Here is a 21,818-nt window from a genome sequence, read left to right as displayed (position 1 = left end):
TACTGGTGATGGTAGTAGTCATTTAATTATTAATTACACCTGTCGTAGGTGGATTTGATGATAACAACAATGTGGCTTTAGGCATCCGGTTGTCGATATTGATGACACATCTCTCTCTCTCTCTCTCTCTCTCTCTCTCTGTGTGTGTGTGTGTGTGTGTGTGTGTGTGTGTGTGTGTGTGTGTGTGTGTGTGTGTGTGTGTGTCCTGTTCTTTATCATATTCTTTCTGCAGGACTTTTTTTTCTTCTCTTCTCCTTTTTAATTCTCTATTTCTCCCCTTTTCATTAAATATATGTGTGCTATTGTAACTGCTGTAGATTAGCAAGGACAGGTTGGAAGAATGGGCCATGCCCAAAATCTTAATCCTTGAATAAAAAAAGTTCTGAGTTCTCTCTCTCTCTCTCTCTCTGTGTGTGTGTGTGTGTGTGTGTGTGTGTGTGTGTGTGTGTGTGTGTGTGTGTGTGTGTGTGTGTGTGTGTGTGTGTGTATAGATATGTAAGTCGCCAAGTTGGCAAATTCATTTTCCATGCTGTAAGAAGGAGACAACAAATCAATGCAAGTTAACGGATTTTATCAACACCGCCCCGAGAAATGTGTTTCTCGTATTTTCATTGAACCTTGAATGCCAATGTTATTGGTAGTTTAGAATGTATGCCGTGCAGTGAATTGACTTTATACTCAATCTGGAAAATGACCTCATACTTAATAAGAAAAAATTAGTTTGTATATACTGTGTTTAAAATGAAGTCACTTCATCGTCTGTAAATGAGCTGCTGGATTGCCCATCTCCTCTTCCCCCATCCCTCTTCCCCAATGTGTATGTATGCCTATGGCCGAAACACATTAAACCAACTGAATCTGAATCTGTAGAGATATGTAAACATGTAAGTCGGCCAGTGCGCTACTGTCTCCACCGTCGGAAAATAAAGATTCATTTCTTCATTCCTTCTCTCCCACACTCTCTCAGGTCCCGCTTACGTCGCGTGGAGCGGCGCGGCAAGAGCTCGCGTCACGACATTGACGTCATGCACGCTGACATCATCCAGCTTCGGCAACACGTCATCGAGATCAACAGCCGCCTGGATAGGCTGGATGACCTGACCTCCGACCTCAAGCTGGAGGTCACCAAGGTGAACCATTTCTGTTTTCAGTTTCGCTTTCTCAAGGAGGCGCCACTGCAATACAAAATACGCTACACCACATCTGCTAGGCAGATGCCTGACCAGCAGCATAACCTAACGCGCTTAGTCAGTCCTTGAGTGCATGCTTATACATTTGTGTACCTATCAGAGTGGCTTTAAAAATTTTTTTTTTTACATAATTCTGCCAGAGGACAACACTCTCGTTGCCTTGAGTTCTTTTTCAGTGCGCCAAGTGCGTGCTGCACACGGGACCTCGGTTTATCGTCTCATCCGAAAAACTAGACGCCCAGTTTCATTTTTTCCAGTCAAACTTGGGAAGAAAGGGTGAAAGCGGGATTCGAACCCACACCCTCACGGCCCTCCATATTGGCAGCAGAGCGTCTTAACCATTCTGCCACTTTCCTCCCTTAAGGTGAACCTCAATCAGGAGAACCTGAAGGAGGAGGCGGAGAAGGCGAGGCAGTCCCGGCACAAGGTGAAGGACAGCGTGGAGAGGGTCCGGAACAACGTCACGGAGATCGAGTCCTGGACCAGCTCCGCTCAGGCACGTCTGGAGCGGCTTCAGGGCTGGACCCAGGAGCTTCAGAAGGGGCAGCACGAGCTCCTCGCCGCGCTCAGCATTCTTCAGGCCAGCACGCGATCTACGTCTCCCTCTCCCCATCCTCCTCGTTCTCAGAGCCCACGACGGTCCAGCTTCGGCTCTGTGGAACCAAACTCTGCCGACAGTCTGTCACTCAAGGAGGAGGTCGGTACTGAAGAGGAGCAGCAACAACAACAGCGTCGTCTCTCCGCTTCGTCGCCAGAGCAGCTGAAAGAGCTGAAGACCTTCCAGAACAGACCGCAGGGGGATCAGAGTCCGAGCAAAGGAGATCAAGATGCTGCAAGACATCAAGAATCCACCAGAGGACAAGATTCCGTCAGACATCGTGATTCCATTAGAGATCAAGGCCCCATGACCACCCCATCTTTGCACGAGGATGATCACAGCGACGTCAACACCTCGGGGGATGGAGAGATGGAGCAGGACGGGGGGTCTGGTGATGATGAAGAAGAAGGTGGCGAGTTCTTCATCCTGGAAGAAGAAGTCACAGAACACGCCGAGCGGGAGGAGGGGGAGAAGAGAGCTGGGGGAGGAAGAGGAGGGGGAACGACGACGACGACGGACAACATCCAGACCAAAGCGGCGGCGGTCACCCCGCTCCCCCTCACCACCAACACGGCCCCCACCCTCACCCACCCGTCCCTCACCCTCCCCACCTCTCCCATCCCTCTCTGCCCCAGCCTGGCCGAGTTCTTCCTCCTCCAACGTCGCGTGGAGGATCTCGACAGGCGGCTGAAGAACGAGAAGAACTCGATGCCTGCCGAGGACGTGCTCAACCTCCTCAAGAACCGCACGGAGCGTCTGGAGGCGGCGCTCACGGAGCGAGACGGGCGGCTGGAGCGTGTCCAGAGCGAGATGGGTGACCTGGGGGTGAGCCTGTCACGGCTGGCTGGGCAGGTGGCGTCGTTCCGGCTGGGCGAGCTGATGGACAGGGTGCAGACTTCCTGGGTCAACTTCTCCGCTGGCGTCGTGACTCTGGATCAGTGGGAGCTGGTCAACCGGCAGGTAAGGTGTTGTGTGTGGGTGTGGAGTGTGTAGGGATGTGGTTGGGTCGGGGTGTAGGGATGTGGGGGTTATGCGGGGCGTGTGTGTGTGTGTGGGGGGGGGGGGGGGGGGGGGGGGTGGATATAGCGTTGGGGATGTAGGAGTGGGAAGTGGCTCGGTGGGTGGCATTCACAGAGGTTGAAAGAGGGAGAGAGAGGAGAGTATTTGTGTTTTGTGTTGTGAGAGCACGCGCGCATGTGTGTGTGTGTGTGTGTCTGTGTGTACGTGCATACGCGCGTGTGCATGCGTTTGTATTTGTGCAAACGTGATCGGGCGCTCCAGACACCCACACAGTGACCCCAATGCCTCCTCACCCCCTCCACCTCCTCCCCCATGCTCCCCCCACCCCCACCCTCCCCCGTCCCCCACCAGATGGTGAACACCACAGAACGGACACAACGCAGGCTGACGGAGCTGGGGCGGCGAGTGGCCGACAACGCCCAGGTGACGTCAGACCTGCAGATGACGCTGGAGGAGCAGCGGGCCATGAGCGAGCGTCAGTACCGGGTGCTGCAGACACACGTCATCCGCCTCAACAACAGCCTGCAGGACGTCAGAGAAGGGATGGACGCCGTGTCGTCACGCAAGGTGAGCGGTTGGAGTCGTTACTTTCCCTCAACCATCCGCCCCACCCCTCCCCTTTTATTTTATTTTATTTTATTTTATTTTATTTATCTTTTGTTTTTCAGCTTTGCCGAAACTTAGGCCCTACCCCACGATCCCCAGAAACTAAAAAAAAATGTTGATGATACGTTCAGAAAGCACAGCGCCCACCCGACGACCAAACCAGGGTTTGGAACCAATGATAGTGACAGCGACAGTTTTTTGTGTTGTTTTTTGTTTGTTTGTTTTTTAAATAAACAAGGCAACAAAAAAATAAGTGTTTTTCGGACAACAACAACAGAAAAAAGTGTTTTTCAAAGTCTTGTCCTGGTATCATTAAGTTGGCCTACGTCTCAAGTCATCATAGCTACATCCCTAACCACCCACCCCCACACCCCTGGCAAAAAAAGAGAGAGAGAGAGAGAGGGGGGGGGGGGAAAGAAAGAAAAAGAAGCAAGACATTTCAAGGATATCGAAGAAATTTAATCACTTTCAGTCAAGACATTTCAAGGATATCGAAGAAATTTAATCACTTTGGCCCGCTCCTTAGAATCATAACGTCAGTCCAACAATGTCAAAATGAAATAAGCATTAAAACACCCCAAAACGTTTATTTATTTATTTTTTTTTTTTAAACAGAACAAATCATATTTCAGCGTATGGACGTGTGTTCCAGACCAAAGGACAATATCCCAAGATTTAGGTAATTACTTCATTAAATCAAGTTGCAATTTCTTCCCAGCGCAAAATTGCATGAACCAAACATCAACGAACGTGACCGATCTTTGCTAGGTATCAGTCTGTCTCGAATTACATTTTTATCTTTATTCGGACATTCTGTACAGCTCAGTTCCAGTTTCTCACAGCGTTCGGACAAATCCATACACGCTACACCAAATCTGCTATGCAGCTGCCTGACCAGCAGCATAACCCAACGCGCTTTGTCAGGCCTTAGATGCATGCATACAATGTCATACTTGTGTACCTATCAGAGTGTGTTTCTTCTGCGTGATTTTGCTAGAGGACAACACTCTCGTTGCCATGGGTTCTTTTTCAGTGCGCCAAGTGCGTGCTGTACACGGGACCTCGGTTTGTCGTCTCACCCAAATGACTAGACGCTCAGTTTGATTTTTCCAGTCAGGGCGAGAAAGAGGATTCGAACCCACACCCTCACGGACTCTGTATTGGCAGAAGAGCGTCTTAACCATCCTGCCTCCTTCCTCCTACATTCTGTAACGAAAAGAAATTGATCCCCATCAGTTCCCATGTAACATTCCTTTCAGATCTTGTCAGCACCTGCCAAGCAGATCTGGTTAAAAGCGTATATGGTTTAGCGTATATGGATTCGTCAGCACGCACTGACGCCTCCTTGAGAAACTGAAACTTTCTGCGTTCGTTGGATGCAGCTAACTCCCACGTGCACTCATCTATACGGGTGGGTTTTGTGTTGTTTCTTTTAGAGACTTTTTCTTTGTTATTTGTTTCGCCTTTTTTTTTTTCACCATCCTGTTTGTCTTCGGCTTCTTTCCCTTTGATTACATCGTTCTATGTTGATCGTGCTTTGTCCCCCCTCTCCTCCTCCTCCTCACTTTCTTTAAAGTCCTGTTGGCTTTCAATCCACTCTTTGCATGTCTCTCTGAACATCTCACGGTCTCTGTCTTTATTTTGTTCTCGTTTCTTTTTTCTCCTTCTTTGAAGGTCAGTTGTTGTTGTTGTTGTCGTCGTCGTCGTCGTTTTTTAACTTTCTCTCTTTCACTTCTTTTCTTCCTTGCCTTCTTTTTTTGTTTGTTTCTTTCAAGTGTTTTTTTCGACGATACCCCCTTCTGTCTCTGTCTCTGCATCACACACACACACACACACACACACACACACACACACACACACACACTCCTATTCTACTGCATATCTCCGTTTCTTTCAAGGATTTTTCTTTGCACCGTTTGTTTGTCTGTCTGTCTTCCCATGAGAAAGCACCACCCTGTTAAAGTCCGTTGCACACAATGAATATGAGATTAACCCCTTGACTGCTGATCTCGAGTATGCTCGTCAGTGAAGGGCTGTTGTCTGATTGAGATCAGACAGAGCTTACAGGTCAGGATGTCAGTGAAGGGCTGTCACCTCACTGAGATAAGACAGAGCTTACAGGTCAGGATGTCAGTGAAGGGCTGTCACCTCACTGAGGTAAGACAGAGCTTACAGGTCAGGTTGTCAGTGAAGGGCTGTCACCTCACTGAGATCAGACAGAGCTTACAGGTCAGGATGTCAGTGAAGGGCTGTCACCTCACTGTGATAAGACAGAGCTTACAGGTCAGGATGTCAGTGAAGGGCTGTCACCTCACTGAGATAAGACAGAGCTTACAGGTCAGGATGTCAGTGAAGGGCTGTCACCTCACTGAGATAAGACAGAGCTTACAGGTCAGGATGTCAGTGAAGGGCTGTCACCTCACTGAGACAAGACAGAGCTTACAGGTCAGGATGTCAGTAAAGTGTTGTCACCTCACTGAAATAAGACAGAGCTTGCAGGTCAGGATGTCAGTGAAGGGCTGTCACCTCACTGTGATAAGACAGAGCTTACAGGTCAGGATGTCAGTGAAGGGCTGTCACCTCACTGAGATAAGACAGAGCTTACGTTGTCACCTCACTGAGATAAGACAGAGCTTACAGGTCAGGATATCAGTCACTGTTCTTTATCTGGACCTCTTCCTCTTGGGATTGCATTCCATTTGTTCAGCAAAAGCGGTGACAGCACTTACAGTACATTAACTGCACTTTCTGTCAATGCCACACTGACCACATTTCGCCGATGATTAGCAGTCAAGAGGTTGAAAACTAAAAATATCAGCATGCTGTTGATTGCTGTTTAGGCGTACCACATGATCCAAACATCACACATCCCTCTTCTTGCCCACACTGGACACAACAGGTGATCTCTTGATCGAAAGAATCATCTTGATACTTACATAGCGCCTATCCTCGATCGGAGACCAAGCTCTGAGCGCTTTACAAACACGGGGTCATTTGCACAACAGGCTGGCTACCTGGTTACAACCGACTGACGGCTGCCATCGGGCGCTCGTCATTCGTTTCCGGTCATTCAATCAGATTTCAGGCACGCACACATACACACTCATACAGACATATAGCATTTTACGTGTATGACCGTTTTTGTTTATTTACCCCGCCATGTAGGCAGCCATACTCCGTTTTCAGGGGTGTGCATGTTGGGTATGTTCTTGTTTCCATAACCCACCCACCAAACGCTGACATGGATTTCATGATCTTTAACGTTCATATTTGATCTTCTGCGTGCGTATACACACGAATGGGGTTCAGGCACTAGCAGGTCTGCACATATGTTGACCTGGGAGATCAACAACATCATCAACAACAACAGCAACAACAATAACAAAACACTCTGCTTGCAGTCGTACTCGGATCGCCCGGCCCACGGTCGACAACTCTCGGGGCCTAGTTCCAAACGCAGCCAGCAGGGGGCGGTGCTGATGTCCCGTGTGGATGACCTTGCCCTTCAGCTGGTCTACAGTGACAACAGACTGAGCCGTCTGGAGACCCAGCTCCTCAACTCCTCCCTCAGCGCGTGCCGGAAGTCCAACAGCGACCTCTATCAGGCACGTGGCGAGCTCCTAGTCCTTTCCTGGACTGATACGTCCTGTCCCTAAAGTGAACGCTTCTATGAAACGTTCCTTACAAACTTTGCTGAATGGTCTAAGCGTCTGGTCTTTAGAATGATGAAAACGCTCCCTACAAATATGCTGAATGGTTTAAACGTTCAGTCTTCAAAATAATGAAAAATTTAACTGCAAATATGCTGAGTGGTACATGTCTAAACTTCCTGTCCTTATTATGATGAAAACGTTCCATGCTAATGGTCTTAATGCCCTGTCCTTAGAATAATGAAAACGTTCCACACACACATGTGAATGGTTTAACTCACTCAGTACGGCCAGTCCTCTCTTCTCCTCTACACAGACCCCTCGGATGTCCAGTGGGTGTCTGAATGACCCAACCTTTAGCTTCCGTCGTCAGAATTGTGGTGTTCTTTGTCAACATTCACCTCTTCAGTATAAGAGCCTTCCGCTTGCAATATTTTGATGATGGTAACTGGGGTGAACCGCTGTTGACGTCGTCTCTTTCGGCGTTCGTATGGAGAGAGTTAAGCGTCCAGTCCTTAGAATGATCACAACGTTCCCAACAAACATTCTGAACGGTCTAAACGTCCAGTCCTTAGAATGATGAAAACTTTCACTGCTTAATTTGTCTTTAAGTGTTCACGGGGGCGTCGTGGTGGTGGAATGGGTTAGACGCTGGACTCCCGTGTCCGGTGTTTACCACTGATCAGGGTTCGAGGCCCCGTTTTGGCGTTGTGTCCTGGGGAAAGGCACTGTACTCCGATGTTCCTCACTTCATCCAGGTGTGAACTGGTACCCGACTTCGGTCCTGGATGATTAAAACTGTCGGAGGAGAGGATTGAGCACAGCCTTCCTGAACCCGATACGTAGATGCAATGGATAAAAGACCCTAAAAGGCTAAAGGGACCTTTAACTTGAAATGTTCAGTTCTTGCAAGCATTTAGTTTTTTCTGATATACGTCTGTAAGCATTGTCTTCGCTACCAGCACAAATGTGACCACTACGACTACCGGTAGCAGGATTAATAGTAGTTGTTGCAGCAGCAGTAGTAGCATGAGCATCATGAGCAGTAGTAGTAGTAGTAGTAGTAGTAGTAGTATTGCAGCGTATTGTTACTGCTTCTACTACTACAGCTGCTATGCGCTACGACTACTACTACTACTACTACTTGTTGAGCACTTTCCTCACAAAGAAGGAACTCAAGGCGCTTTACAATGAACATTAAACACATACAAACACACACGAAATTGCGTATAAAAGGATGCAAAAGGTAACTACTAATACTAGTGCTGCTGCTGCTACTACTACTGCTACTACTATTGCTGCTGAAGCTGCAACCACTACTAATGTGGTTGCTACTTACTGCTGCCGCAGCTGTCACTACCACTATTACTACTACTGCTGCTGCTACCACAACTACTGCTGCTTCTACTACTAATCCTGCTGCTATTACTGCTGCTACTTCTACCCCTGTTACTAATACTGCTGTAACTACTTTTTCACCAAATAACAATGGTTTAGGACGCCAGCTTGCTACGTGTGGATCAGCACCTGTCCGAAGCTCAGCGTGACCTTGTCACCCTCAAGGACACCGTCAAACGCCTTGACCTTGGCCTCTACCGACTCCACGGCAACAGCAAAGCCACCCAGGAGGCGCTGCGCAAGGTCAAAGGTCAGGTGAACGACGCGGTGCATGTGGCGGGCAAAGTGGAGGCGCTGAGGACAGAGGTGGACAACCTGCTGTTCCAGACGCCCTCGGGTAAGTCTCGGGTCATTGTCTTCTCACGGAAATATGGATGGAGATGTTACTTTTTTTTTTTTTCTTTTGTCACAAAAAATTTCCCACAGTGAGATTCGGACTGCTCTTTCTCTGGGAGAGCGCGTCGCCACAGTATAGCGCCATCCATACTCTTTTCCTCTCCTTTTTAGTCTGTCTGCGAGTGTATTTGTTTTGTTGTTGAAGTGGATTCTTCTATAGAATTTTGCCAGCGACATCCCTTTTTGATGCTGGGTGTTCTTTTACATGTGCTCAGAGTGGAGGGAAAGAAAAGTGTGACTAGTATGGGATTCGATTTCGTACCCTCAGATTCTCTCGCTTCCTAAGCGTCACTTCACACACCTTTAGATGGATGGATAGAAGGACTGATGGAAACTTTGAAAAAGAACGTTTTCTTTCAAATGCCTGATGATATGTTGTTATCACTGTGATTTTAATATGGTTTGGGTATACGAACATACGAAAATCGGAAATCTTGCACTGCCTGAGACCCAAAGTGTTTCATTAACTGCTTTATATAATTACAATTAACGAAATGTGGACGTACTCACCATTGATGTCATGGGTGGATGTGGTTTTAAGAGGTGGCTCTACTGATTAATACGCTCCCTGCATGTGTGTGTGTGTGGGGGGGGGGGGGGGGGGGGGGGGGGGGCGGGGGGGGGGGGGGGGGGCGTGTCTGCGCATGTTTGTGCGTGCTTGCGTGCACGTTTGTGCGCGAGTGTGTGTAAAGAACAACAGACACGAACCACGATGAAGCTATACTTCAGCGTGTTTGTTCGCGCGTGCACACGTGCGTGCGTGCGTGCGTGTAAAGAACAACAAAGACACGATGATGCAATGTATCGAGTGACGATGACGTTGTATGACGCAGACTGCGAGGACTATTACCAACGTGGATACCGTCAGAGCGGAGAGTACGTCATCTACCCGAGGGGCGCCGCTCATTCGCTCAAAGTCCGCTGCATCATGCAGCTGCGCGATGACGACGACAACGGCGAGGAGGAGGAGAGGAGGAGGAGGAAGGGGGAGAAGGACGGACATGGGAAGGGAAAGAGAGGGAGGAGCGGGTGGATGGAGGAAGGAGGATGGACAGTGATACATCAGCGGAGTTCTGGCAAGGTGAGGGTGGTGGTAGCCTTGTGGTGTGCGTGTGTGTGTGTGTGTGTGTGTGTGTGTGTGTGCGTGTGTGTGTGTGTGTGTACGCGCACGCGTTGTATACGTGCGTGTGCGTGCGTGCGCGCACATGTGTGCGCCTTAATTTGTGTGAATGTGTGTGTTTGTGTACGTTTTTCTTTTCTTCCTTTTTTATCAGCCCTTCCACGGATATGTGGTTTGGTAAGGATGAGTGATGATGGCGTATTTCAGAGACATTGCCCCCTCCCCCTTCCCACCATACCCCCCCCCTCCCCCGGCGTAAATTCAGTATTTTAAAATGATGGTTAACTATTCTAGAACGGTGGCAGACGCCAGGAAGATTCCATTCCTGGAGCCAGACAGAAGCAAAGGCTCAAGATACGGGACTGTGGGAGTATTTGTTGACGGCCTTGACCCCAGAATGAGGCGAAAGGCCTTTGTGAGTGAGAAGGAATGATGATTTTTGGCTGCCCCGGTCACGCGCTTGGGCCAGCATCATTGTGATAATACGTCACGTGTTTACATCATTGTAATAACACGTCACGCGTTGTGTGTGTGTGTCTGTGTGTCTGTGAATAGAATAGAATAGATTTTATTGTCATGAAACCGTAAGGTTTATAAGACACATGTGTAATGGTAAATGAATGAACGAATGAAAAACACACAATTAGTCAATCAGTTAATGCAGTAAATTGCAGCAGCATTCATAAACAAATTTTCCAATCTTGTTTGTATATATTCATCATCTGTTAGCATCACCTGACTGGGAATATGTCCTGTGTTATTCGAATTTTGAATATCCTTTAAAAATTGTTGCCTTAAGGTTTTATATTTAATACAATGATCAAGAAGATGGATTTCGTCTTCCAGGATGTTACACTTGTTGCACAATCTGTCTTCTTGTGGAATATTTAAATATCTACCTTTCTCAACTTTATTTAATATTTTCATAGATGATATTGTAAAATCCTGGTGATTTATTATTTTTTTGATGTTTGCACGCTTTCTTGATTTCTCTGTTTGATATTGATAAGTTGATATTTGAAAGCAGACTCTCATCTGTTTGATTCTTTTTAAGTTCGTTTCTGATTTTTTGCCTTTGTTTTTCTCTCATGTTGAAAGCTCTTAAATATTTCTCGTCTGAGAAGGCATCCCAAAAGTATCGGTGTGTGACGTCTTCAGCTTTAAATGTTTCTTTTCGTGACGTTTTAACTGATACTGAATTCCTTTCTGATTTTGTCGAAAATCCAGTTACGAAAAAACTTACGAAAGCTCTTAAATATTTCTCCTCTGAGAAGGCATCCCAAAAGTATGGGTGTGTGACGTCTTCAGCTTTAAATGTTTCTTTTCGTGACGTTTTAACTGATACTGAATTCCTTTCTGATTTTGTCGAAAATCCAGTTACGAAAAAACTTACTTCCATCGGACAGTGTGTGTGTGTGTGTGTGTGTGTGTTTTACATCACTGCAATAACACGTCACGGGGAGTTGTTCTGGTTTTTTTTTTTTTTTTTTACATCATTGTAATGACACCACGTCACGTGCACGCATATATATAGCGACGTGAAAAGGGAAAAGTAATAATAGCACTGTAGCGAACCAGAGATTAAAAATAACAACTTGCGAATGGACTCCACGGCTGGTCAGTGTCGCAGGACAAGCGCGAGACAGTAATTCAAAACCCCTTCACCGCCAGTCAGTTTAGAATGCAACACTCCATGACGCAAGAGGTACAGAACAAAATGAAGTCTAAGAATAGCTCGGGATTTCCCCTTAGACGTGTACAAAATATAGTCTTTCAGGGCCAGTCAATACAGAATGCAACACAGCTTGACGCAAGAGGTACAGAACAAAATGAAGTCTAAGAATAGCTGGGGATTTCCCCTTAGACGTGTACAAAATATAGTCTTTCAGGGCCAGTCAATACAGAATGCAACACAGCTTGACGCAAGAAGCACAGAAAAGATGGAGTCAAAGTAAGAATAGCTGGGGATTCCCCTGTGACGTGAACGAAATATTGTCAATCCTTTCTCCGAAAATCAAGAGCTGCAGGTTTCGGATAACCTGGTCGCATTGATGATCTACATGTCTGGTGCTGAAATACGACACTAGCGGTCGTAACTCTTTGGCTATCAGCATCATTAACCTGCTACAAACGGAAGGTAATCACTTTCTAATGACGAAAGCTACAAGCTGAGCCATTCAGACACGCACTGGAGATCGGACAGTGTCTCTGTTGGGAGTGATGGAGGAGGAGGGGGGTGGGGGAGGGGGGGGCAGGGGGGAGAGAACAGGAGAAGACTGGCCGTCACGAAGGAGTTAAGGTTTCAATGAAGTGGTGTAGTCTGGGTTCCTCCCTGAAGTGAACGACTGTCTTTCTGTCCACCAGGTGAACTTCACCCGCAGCTGGGCGGACTACGCGATGGGTTTCGGCACCCCGCGTTCCGAGTACTGGCTGGGTAACGAGTACCTGCACCTCCTGACCCACCACCGCAACTACACCCTCCTCATCTCCCTCACCGACGTCTACGGCGGCCGCTGGCGCGCCACCTACCGGCCTTTCGCCCTCAGCGGCAAGGAGGACAACTTCCGCCTGCACCTGGGCCGTTACCAGGGCAACGCGACGGACACGCTGCGCTACGCGTCGGGCATGACCTTCAGCACGTACGACAGGGACACGGACGTCAGCAGCTCGCCCTGCGCGCGCTACAACGGCGGCGGGTGGTGGTACTCGCACTGCCAGACCAGCAATCTGAACGGGCCCTACGACGTGGGCATGATCTGGTTCCACAAGGACTGGAAGGACTGGCTGCAGCTGCGACAGGCAGCCATGATGATCCGACCCTTGACCTGAACACCCCCCCGCACCCCCACCCACCCTGTCATCTCCTTCCTCCTCTTCTTCTTCGTCCCTGTCCTCGCGTGAAGACCCGTTGGGGGAGGGAGGAAGGAGGTGTGGGGGTTGGATGGGGTGAGGTAGCCTAGATCTATCCCGTGGTCTGTGTAGACCAGCCTGCAATGAACCCCGGGAGTAAGCTTCAACTTCCCTCATCTCCCTCCCTCTCTTTCTCGTCCCTGTCCTCACGTCGTCTTGAAGGCCTGTTGGGGGAGGAAGGGGGTGTGGGGGGGGAGGTGTGGGGGTTGGATGGGTTGGAGTAGGGTGTAGGGTGGGCAAGGAAGTTAGTGGACCAGCAGGGGGCCGGATGTTTTAGCTGGCTGTCTACATGGCGGGGGTAAAAACGGTCATACACGTAAAAGCCCACTCGTGTACATACGAGTGAACGGTGAGTTGCAGCCCACGAACGAAGAAGAAGACACAGAAGACTAGCACATAGGAATAGACAGGCTAGTTGATAAACCAGGTCAAATATACGACCAGTACATTTAATGTATGAAGGTTTTCAGCCATTGTGAAGCTGTCTGGCATATCAGTAAGGTAAGAAAGCTCCGAAAAAGGCTGTTCAGTATTTACCAATACAGTAACAGTGGCTTGGATGGCGTGAGAAGACTGGCGCTGTTCTGTGTCAGAGTGACCGTACCAGTTACGAGGATGCACCTCCAGTCGATTTCCTGAAGCTCACGTGGTTTCCAAGAAGCTCTCACAATCTTTTGACACAAGTTTGCTGCCATGCTCTGGCCGGTGCTTTGTGATTGACTGTGCTGAGAGCCAGTGCACTGCGGAGTGTGGCTGACTAATGTAGACATCTGTCCTGTATGGGAGAGCTCCACTCTAGAATTACAGTTCAGTGAGTGCAGTGTGCGAGCTTGTTGCCGGGCCGTATGTACATGATTAGCTTGTGTGGTGACCGGTCATTTACTTCACAGCTCGTGTTCTGATGAAACGAGTTTTTTATATATTTTTTTTTCGTGGTTGTGGTTTTTGCGTGTCTGATTTTAGTTTTAAACCTCTTTTGGGACACCTGTTGTATGATACAGTGTACAGCATAATTATTACCAGTGCATTGTGTGTGTGTAATTGGATGTCTCTCTGTTGTCATGATGCGGTCTACTCGTTGTGACTGATTGTGTTGTGGGCTAGTGCACTACAGAGTGCGACTTATTATTGTGGAAAGATGATACCACAGGAATTCTACCAGTGCTGTCAAAGTGGCGCCGTAGTCAATGTAAATCTGGACAAAACGCAGTGAATGATCAAACGGTATCACGAACCACCTTCCCCAAACGTCCGTCCATTCCCCTGGTTTAGTCAACATGCGCTCATCTGTTTGTTAACTGTCTTCTTTGCACTCTTTTCTTTCTTTCTTTCTGTTCTTCTTTCATCCATTGTTCCTCGCTTTTCAGATGCGTCTTTTGAATAAAACTGAGTGAACTGTGTATGCATCCAGCCCGTTATTATCACCGTTTAAAACGTTTCTATCGTTTATTCTAAATCAGTTCGTTTAGTGATCTGGTTCATTCTATAAATAGCTTTGTCGCAATCAGATTTTATCTCGTGGCCACCTCATTATCTGGACATGAACAAGAACAATAATTACAAAAAAGGCTCATAAATGACGTGTTCTTTGGTACATCAGCATAACGCTTGCTGTCTGGACAAAACATATCCCCATCTCTTCTCTGACTTGACTTGTAGTATTTGTATTTGTATTTTTTTATCACAACAGATTTCTCTGTGTGAAATTCGGGCTGCTCTCCCCAGGGAGAGCGCGTCGCTACACTACAGCGCCACCCATTTTTTTGTATTTTTTTCCTGCGTGTAGTTTTAGTTGTTTTTCCTATCGAAGTGGATTTTTCTACAGAATTTTGCCAGGAACAATCCTTTGTTGTCGTGGGTTCTTTTACGTGCGCTAAGTGCATGCTGCACACGGGACCTCGGTTTATCGTCTCATCCGAATGACTAGCGTCCAGACCACCACTAAAGGTCTAGTGGAAGGAGAGAAAATATCGGCGGCTGAGCCGTGATTCGAACCAGCGCGCTCAGATTCTCTCGCTTCCTATGCGGACGCGTTACCTCTAGGCCATCACTCCTCTTGTTGTCTGGTATCGTCATTGGGGTGGTCCTTTTAACAGATGTGTCATCTTATTGTCTGTATATCAACGTCATCACGATGGTCTTTGATTACAGGCGGGTCTTCTTTATGTGTTTATGTCAACGTCATTAGGTACCAACTGGGTCTTCTTGGTGTTCTCTTTGTATCAGCGTCTTTAGAGTGGTCTTTGACAGCTGGTGGGTCCTCTTGATGTGTTGATGCTAACGTCATCAGGATGGTCTTTGGTGACAGATGGGTCCTCTCGATGTGTTTATGTTGACGTCATCAGGATGGTCTTTGGTGACAGGTGTGACCTCTTGATGTGTTTATGTTGACGTCATTAGGATGGTCTTTGGTGACAGATGGGTCCTCTCGATGTGTTTATGTTGACGTCATTAGGATGGTCTTTGGTGACAGGTGTGACCTCTTGATGTGTTGATGCTAACGTCATCAGGATGGTCTTTGGTGACAGGTGGGTCCTCTTGATGTGTTGATGCTAACGTCATCAGGATGGTCTTTGGTGACAGATGGGTCCTCTCGATGTGTTTATGTTGACGTCATTAGGATGGTCTTTGGTGACAGGTGTGACCTCTTGATGTGTTGATGCTAACGTCATCAGGATGGTCTTTGGTGACAGGTGGGTCCTCTTGATGTGTTGATGCTAACGTCATCAGGATGGTCTTTGGTGACAGGTGTGACCTCTTGATGTGTTTATGCTAACGTCATCAGGATGGTATTTGGTGACAGGTGTGACCTCTTGATGTGTTTATGCTAACGTCATCAGGATGGTCTTTGGTGACAGGTGGGTCCTCTTGATGTGTTTATGTTGACGTCATCAGGATGGTCTTTGGTGACAGGTGTGACCTCTTGATGTGTTTATGCTAACGTCATCAAGATGGTATTTGGTGGCAGATGGGTCATCTTGATGTGTTTATGTTGACGTCATCAGGATGGTCTTTGGTGACAGGTGGGTCCTCTCGATGTGTTTATGTTGACGTCATCAGGATGGTCTTTGGTGACAGGTGGGTCCTCTCGATGTGTTTATGTTGACGTCATCAGGATGGTCTTTGGTGACAGGTGTGACCTCTTGATGTGTTTATGTTGACGTCATTAGGATGGTCTTTGGTGACAGATGGGTCCTCTCAATGTGTTTATGTTGACGTCATCAGGATGGTCTTTTGTGACAGGTGGGTCCTCTCGATGTGTTTATGTTGACGTCATTAGGATGGTCTTTTGTGACAGATGGGTCCTCTCAATGTGTTTATGTTGACGTCATCAGGATGGTCTTTTGTGACAGGTGGGTCCTCTCGATGTTGTATGATCTATGTCAGCATCATTAGAATGGTCTCTGATCACATCATTAGAATGGTCTCTAACCACACCTGTCACGTTCTTTGTCTCTGGCTTTGTCCTTTTCTCGCTGACGTCTCTTCCTTTGTTGCTTTCTGCCTCGCTGATCCGTTCATATTCTATTTCCAGAAAATCTTGATTATTATTTTTTGGGGGTCTTTTTCCGGACTTGATAATCATGCATTCTTTGATTGTTATGTGAGGTCTTCGTTGACAATGCTTGCTTTTGTATGCCTGTTATTACATACACTCTTGTTTATTATAATTATATCATCACGCTTGTGTGCAGGTTAGTGTTTAAATCCCCTGGCAAAAATTGACGGAATGATCAAGGTTATCGGCTTGTCCTAGGTTTATGTGCATGAATATGACTAGACCTGTGTTTCACTTTCTTTTCCAAGTTTTCTTTGTTGTTGTTGGTTTCAACGGGATGTTTAAACACACACACACACACACACACACACACACACACACACACACACACACACACACACACACATTGATACGGCTCTGTTTAGTCGGCTGAGCTGCAAGCAACAAAGGTAAACAGCTGTGTCCTTTTGGTGTTGTCTGTGTATCAGCATCGCTATGATGGTCTTTGACAATCCACCCAAAGTCAGAGCATGGGAATATTCAGCTTCATGTCCTTTTGGTCCTTGACGTTTCTTTTTCACACTCATGTCCTTTTGGTCCTTGTTCCTTTTTCACGTTCATGTCCTTTTGGTCCTTGACGTTTCTTTTTCACATTGATGTTCTTTTGGTCCTTGACGTTTCTTTTTCATACTCATGTCCTTTTGGTCCTTGACGTTTCTTTTTCACACTCATGTCCTTTTGGTCCTTGACGTTTCTTTTTCACGTTCATGTTCTTTAGGTCCTTGACGTTTCTTTTTCACGTTCATGTTCTTTAGGTCCTTAACGTTTCTTTTTCACACTCATGTTCTTTTGGTCCTTGACGTTTCTTTTCCACACTCATGTTCTTTTGGTCCTTAACGTTTCTTTTTCACACTCATGTTCTTTTGGTCCTTGACGTTTCTTTTTCACGTTCATGTTCTTTTGGTCCTTGACGTTTCTTTTTCGCGTTGATGTTCTTTAGGTCCTTGACGTTTCTTTTTCACACTCATGTTATTTTGGTCCTTGACGTTTCTTTTCCACACTCATGTTCTTTTGGTCCTTAACGTTTCTTTTTCACACTCATGTTCTTGTGGTCCTTGACGTTTCTTTTTCACGTTCATGTTCTTTTGGTCCTTGACGTTTCTTTTTCGCGTTGATGTTCTTTAGGTCCTTGACGTTTCTTTTTCACACTCATGTTATTTTGGTCCTTGACGTTTCTTTTCCACACTCATGTTCTTGTGGTCCTTAACGTTTCTTTTTCACACTCATGTTCTTGTGGTCCTTGACGTTTCTTTTTCACACTCATGTTCTTTTGATCCTTGACGTTTCTTTTTCACACTCATGTTCTTTTGGTCCTTGACGTTTCTTTTTCACGTTCATGTTTTTTGGTCCTTGACGTTTCTTTTTCGCGTTGATGTTCTTTAGGTCCTTGACGTTTCTTTTTCACACTCATGTTATTTTGGTCCTTGACGTTTCTTTTCCACACTCATGTTCTTTTGGTCCTTAACGTTTCTTTTTCACACTCATGTTCTTGTGGTCCTTGACGTTTCTTTTTCACGTTCATGTTCTTTTGGTCCTTGACGTTTCTTTTTCGCGTTGATGTTCTTTAGGTCCTTGACGTTTCTTTTTCACACTCATGTTATTTTGGTTCTTGACGTTTCTTTTCCACACTCATGTTCTCGTGGTCCTTAACGTTTCTTTTTCACACTCATGTTCTTGTGGTCCTTGACGTTTCTTTATCACACTCATGTTCTTTTGGTCCTTGACGTTTCTTTTTCACACTCATGTTTTTTTGGTCCTTAACGTTTCTTTTTCACGTTCATGTTCTTTTGGTCCTTGACGTTTCTTTTTCGCGTTGATGTTCTTTAGGTCCTTGACGTTTCTTTTTCACACTCATGTTCTTTTGGTCCTTGACGTTTCTTTTTCACACTCATGTTCTTTTGGTCCTTGACGTTTCTTTTTCACACTCATGTCCTTTTGGTCCTTGACGTTTCTTTTTCACACTCATGTTCTTTTGGTCCTTGACGTTTCTTTTTCACACTCATGTTCTTTTGGTCCTTAACGTTTCTTTTTCACACTCATGTTCTTTTGGTTCTTGACGTTTCTTTTTCATACTCATGTTTTCTTTATTAATATGCTTTCTCTTTTTTCTGATTCCCCTTTTCATTCGTTCTTCCTTTTTTTCTTTCTTTCTCCCTCACAAACGTGTTCTTGTTTACTGTTAAGCATATTCCATTATAAACATAAAGTTCGCTTCTTGTATAAAGTTCCTGCCAGGAATAATGCTACTTAATTCAATGGGTGGTTCCCATTTCAATTCATCAACTTTTTTGTCTGGTTGGTATTTACATGATGGCAGTGTGCATCTTTGTCCAGGTCTCAAGGTTTACCTCATATCATTAGATTGTTTTTTTAATGTACTCAGCTCCGCTCCACTTTGATGATATTATCACCCCCGAAAACGGAGTATAGCTGCCAACATGGCGGGGTAAAAGCAGCCGGACATGTTAAAGCCCACGAATATATCTGAAGAAGAGAAAGAATGACACTATCATATCATTCCGGTTTCTTTCACTTCATCTTGACATATCTGTTCAGAGAATATGAAAACCGGTGTACTGTATCAGTCGTCATATCATTATATATGTATGTCAGTCAGTCGTGTCCGACTATGACCATCAGAACAGCAGAGGAGGCAACTTCTGTCCAAACTATCTGGGCTAGAATTTGATTGTAGTGGAGAGTGTCTTGCCCAAGTTACATCTCCACTCTCTCGGCCAAGAGGGTTTTTAGGACAGTGGGTGTTGTGGTGGTCCCCAAAGGCCAACCAGCCCCCAAGGCTGCAGCACTACGAGCCAGTGCAATCTAGCCTCCTAGTTTGAGAGTCATAGTCCTTCACAAAAGACTAAGCTGTAAATGATTTCCTACTGCAATAGAAAAACCATTGATCATACAGCTCTCACTTAGCTGTTGGTTTTTTTTTCTATTTTTTGTCCAAAACATCATACGACTGTGCGAACCTCTGGCGATCCTTACAGTGTGTTTTCTGCACTGGATCACCACGTGAGACACGGACATTCCAATGAATGAAACAAATGACAGATTCCTACTTTCACCGATCTTTCTCCATACCACTGTGCACCAAAAATATTTCTGGCGATGGCATGGGACACACATTAATGTTTGATTTTCTTTGATCAAACGAGACCAACATCAAAACAAAAAACAAACTACTGCTATATTTATCTGTATGATACTGTGTATTGGTTTGTCATGTTCAAGAGGCTGCCTCACACCCAGGTGCGCTAGCCAATGATTGTTGTTTTTGTTTACCGTGAACACGTCTTACTGTGGAGCACTTTTTCGTGTTGAATATGTACAAACACCTTTCTTCATTTCAATGTTCTATGACAGACCACCATCATTTCCGCAGATTCACTCGCCTCCAATGATTTCTCGTCACATAATTAACATTTTAGTGTTCAAATGAAGGTTGTGCTGCGTAAGGTCAATGAATCAACTCGCCTGGCTTGGAATATACCATGCGGGTTTTTTGTTGTTGTTTTTGTGTTTTTTGTTTATCGTTTTAACAATATTCTGTTCATATCATATGTCAGGGGTTTCAATATAGCCATCTAGTGCCACAATAGTGTCAACTTTTTTCAATAGCCTGTCTAAATTATTGGTTTCCAGAGAAAACAGACATATTCAACCGACAGGGTTGTTTGCTTTACGACAGAAAGAACGTCCAACAAACGAAATAAGATATAAACCAACAAACAAAGTAACACATTCTTTTATAACCTGAAATGTTGACAGCTCTTCACCACATCAACAAGTCCCAGAAAATTAACAATAGAGAAGAAAAACACCGTCATGATAAAATTGAAGTGCAACGTTGTGAGCACAGTATAAGCTTTAAGCTTGTTGATGCTCTTTTGTCATTCATTGCATTGTAATCATGTGTTTTGTTGAATAATTAAAGATTATTTAAACCAAGAAAAACACATGTACTGGAACAGATGGAATATAAAACGGGACCGAACTTTAGCCATAATAATTCAGTCGAGCTGGTATTCGTAACTAAGGACAATGACATATAGACCTCTCTCCAATGGCTGTTCTATGTTGTAATGACAAATAAATCCCTATTTTTATTGTCAATGGAGTTCCCGTGTCTGTGTGGCTGACTGACTGAATCTCTGTGTGTGTGTGTGTGTGTGTGTGTGTGTGTGTGTGTGTGTGTGTGTGTGTGTGTGTGTGTGTGTGTGTGTGTGTGTGTGTGTGTGTGTGTGTGACGCTACACAGGCATTGTACAAGTTTCTGGATGACTACAAGAGAGAGAGAAAGGTGTGTGTGTGTGTGTGTGTGTGTGTGTGTGTGTGTGTGCGTGCGTGCGTGTGTGCGTGTGTGTGTGTATGATTACGCCCTATGTTTTTTGGGTTTTAGTTTTTGGCGCCAATGCGTGACAGCATACATACACACCACACCACACAAGTGAAAATGAAGATGCAAATGCCTGACCAATGTTTAAACCCAGCCATTGGTCTGGCCTTGAGAGTACACCGAATTCTTCAAAACAGAGACAATAAGTGGGGTTAAAAAAAAATAAAGAAAAGTGCCCATATGTCTCTTTGGTTTGACCTTGTCAAGTGATAACAGTCTGGGTCAGACCTAAGTACTGACATCTGTGTACATGGTTAATTGGGGCAGTGGAGGAGGAGGGAGAGGAGAGGGAAGATGAAATGGGGGGGAGGGGGTGGGGAGGTGGGGGAGAGAGTGAGAACTACAACAGAAGCATCACGATTAAAGACGCACAACCAGGGTGGAGGAGGGGGGGGAGCAGAGAGAGAGAGAGAGAGAGAGGAGGGGGGGTAGACAGACGGGCAGACATAGAGACAGAGAAACAGACATCGGTCAGGGAATAATATGATAGAAGAACCCACCATCAAAGACGCGCAACCACGGAGAATCAAAGACAGAGACAGACAGTAAAAGAGAGAGAGGGTGGGAGGGAGAGAGAGACTGACAGGGAGACAGACAGAGAGAGACAAAGAGAAAAAGAGAGACGGATGGACGGACAGAAGAGACAGAGACAGACAAAGAGTGAGGACTACAACAACAGTATCACCATCAAAGACATCCACACACAGAGAAGGACCCGCGGAGTAGGAGTGGTGTGGTCTTCAACACACGCCCACAACGAACAACGACCCCCAGTCATCTGGCTAACCTTCCTGCAGACATGAACCACGACACCCCCCCCCCCCTTCCCTCCTTCCCTTACCCCCTCCCTCCCTCTCTCTCTCTCTCTCTCTCTCTCTCTCTCATCCCCCCACCTTTCAACCGCACCCTTGCCCTCTCTCCCATCCCGCTACCATGCTTCGATCCGACTCTGGGTGTGTGGGTGGGT

General features: G+C 46.1%; 2 protein-coding genes across 2 annotated transcripts in view; one reads left to right on the top strand and one right to left on the bottom strand.

Moving 5' to 3' along the window:
* Positions 1–15,377, top strand: part of LOC143289753 (uncharacterized) — a 28,877-nt gene extending 13,500 nt beyond the window's left edge. The window contains exons 3-9 of the mRNA XM_076598847.1: positions 968–1,130; positions 1,555–2,748; positions 3,160–3,375; positions 6,816–7,019; positions 8,562–8,799; positions 9,692–9,939; positions 12,343–15,377. Of these exons, the coding sequence (XP_076454962.1) occupies positions 968–1,130; positions 1,555–2,748; positions 3,160–3,375; positions 6,816–7,019; positions 8,562–8,799; positions 9,692–9,939; positions 12,343–12,807 (2,728 nt within the window). The 3' untranslated portion in view covers positions 12,808–15,377. The remainder of the gene's footprint in view (positions 1–967; positions 1,131–1,554; positions 2,749–3,159; positions 3,376–6,815; positions 7,020–8,561; positions 8,800–9,691; positions 9,940–12,342) is intronic.
* Positions 1–21,818, bottom strand: part of LOC143289420 (uncharacterized) — a 203,836-nt gene that overhangs the window by 63,533 nt on the left and 118,485 nt on the right. The window lies entirely within an intron of this gene.

This window comes from Babylonia areolata, chromosome 14, assembly GCF_041734735.1.
Source record: "Babylonia areolata isolate BAREFJ2019XMU chromosome 14, ASM4173473v1, whole genome shotgun sequence".
NCBI lineage: Eukaryota > Metazoa > Mollusca > Gastropoda > Neogastropoda > Buccinidae > Babylonia > Babylonia areolata.
This window is presented reverse-complemented; position numbering and strand designations above follow the sequence as displayed.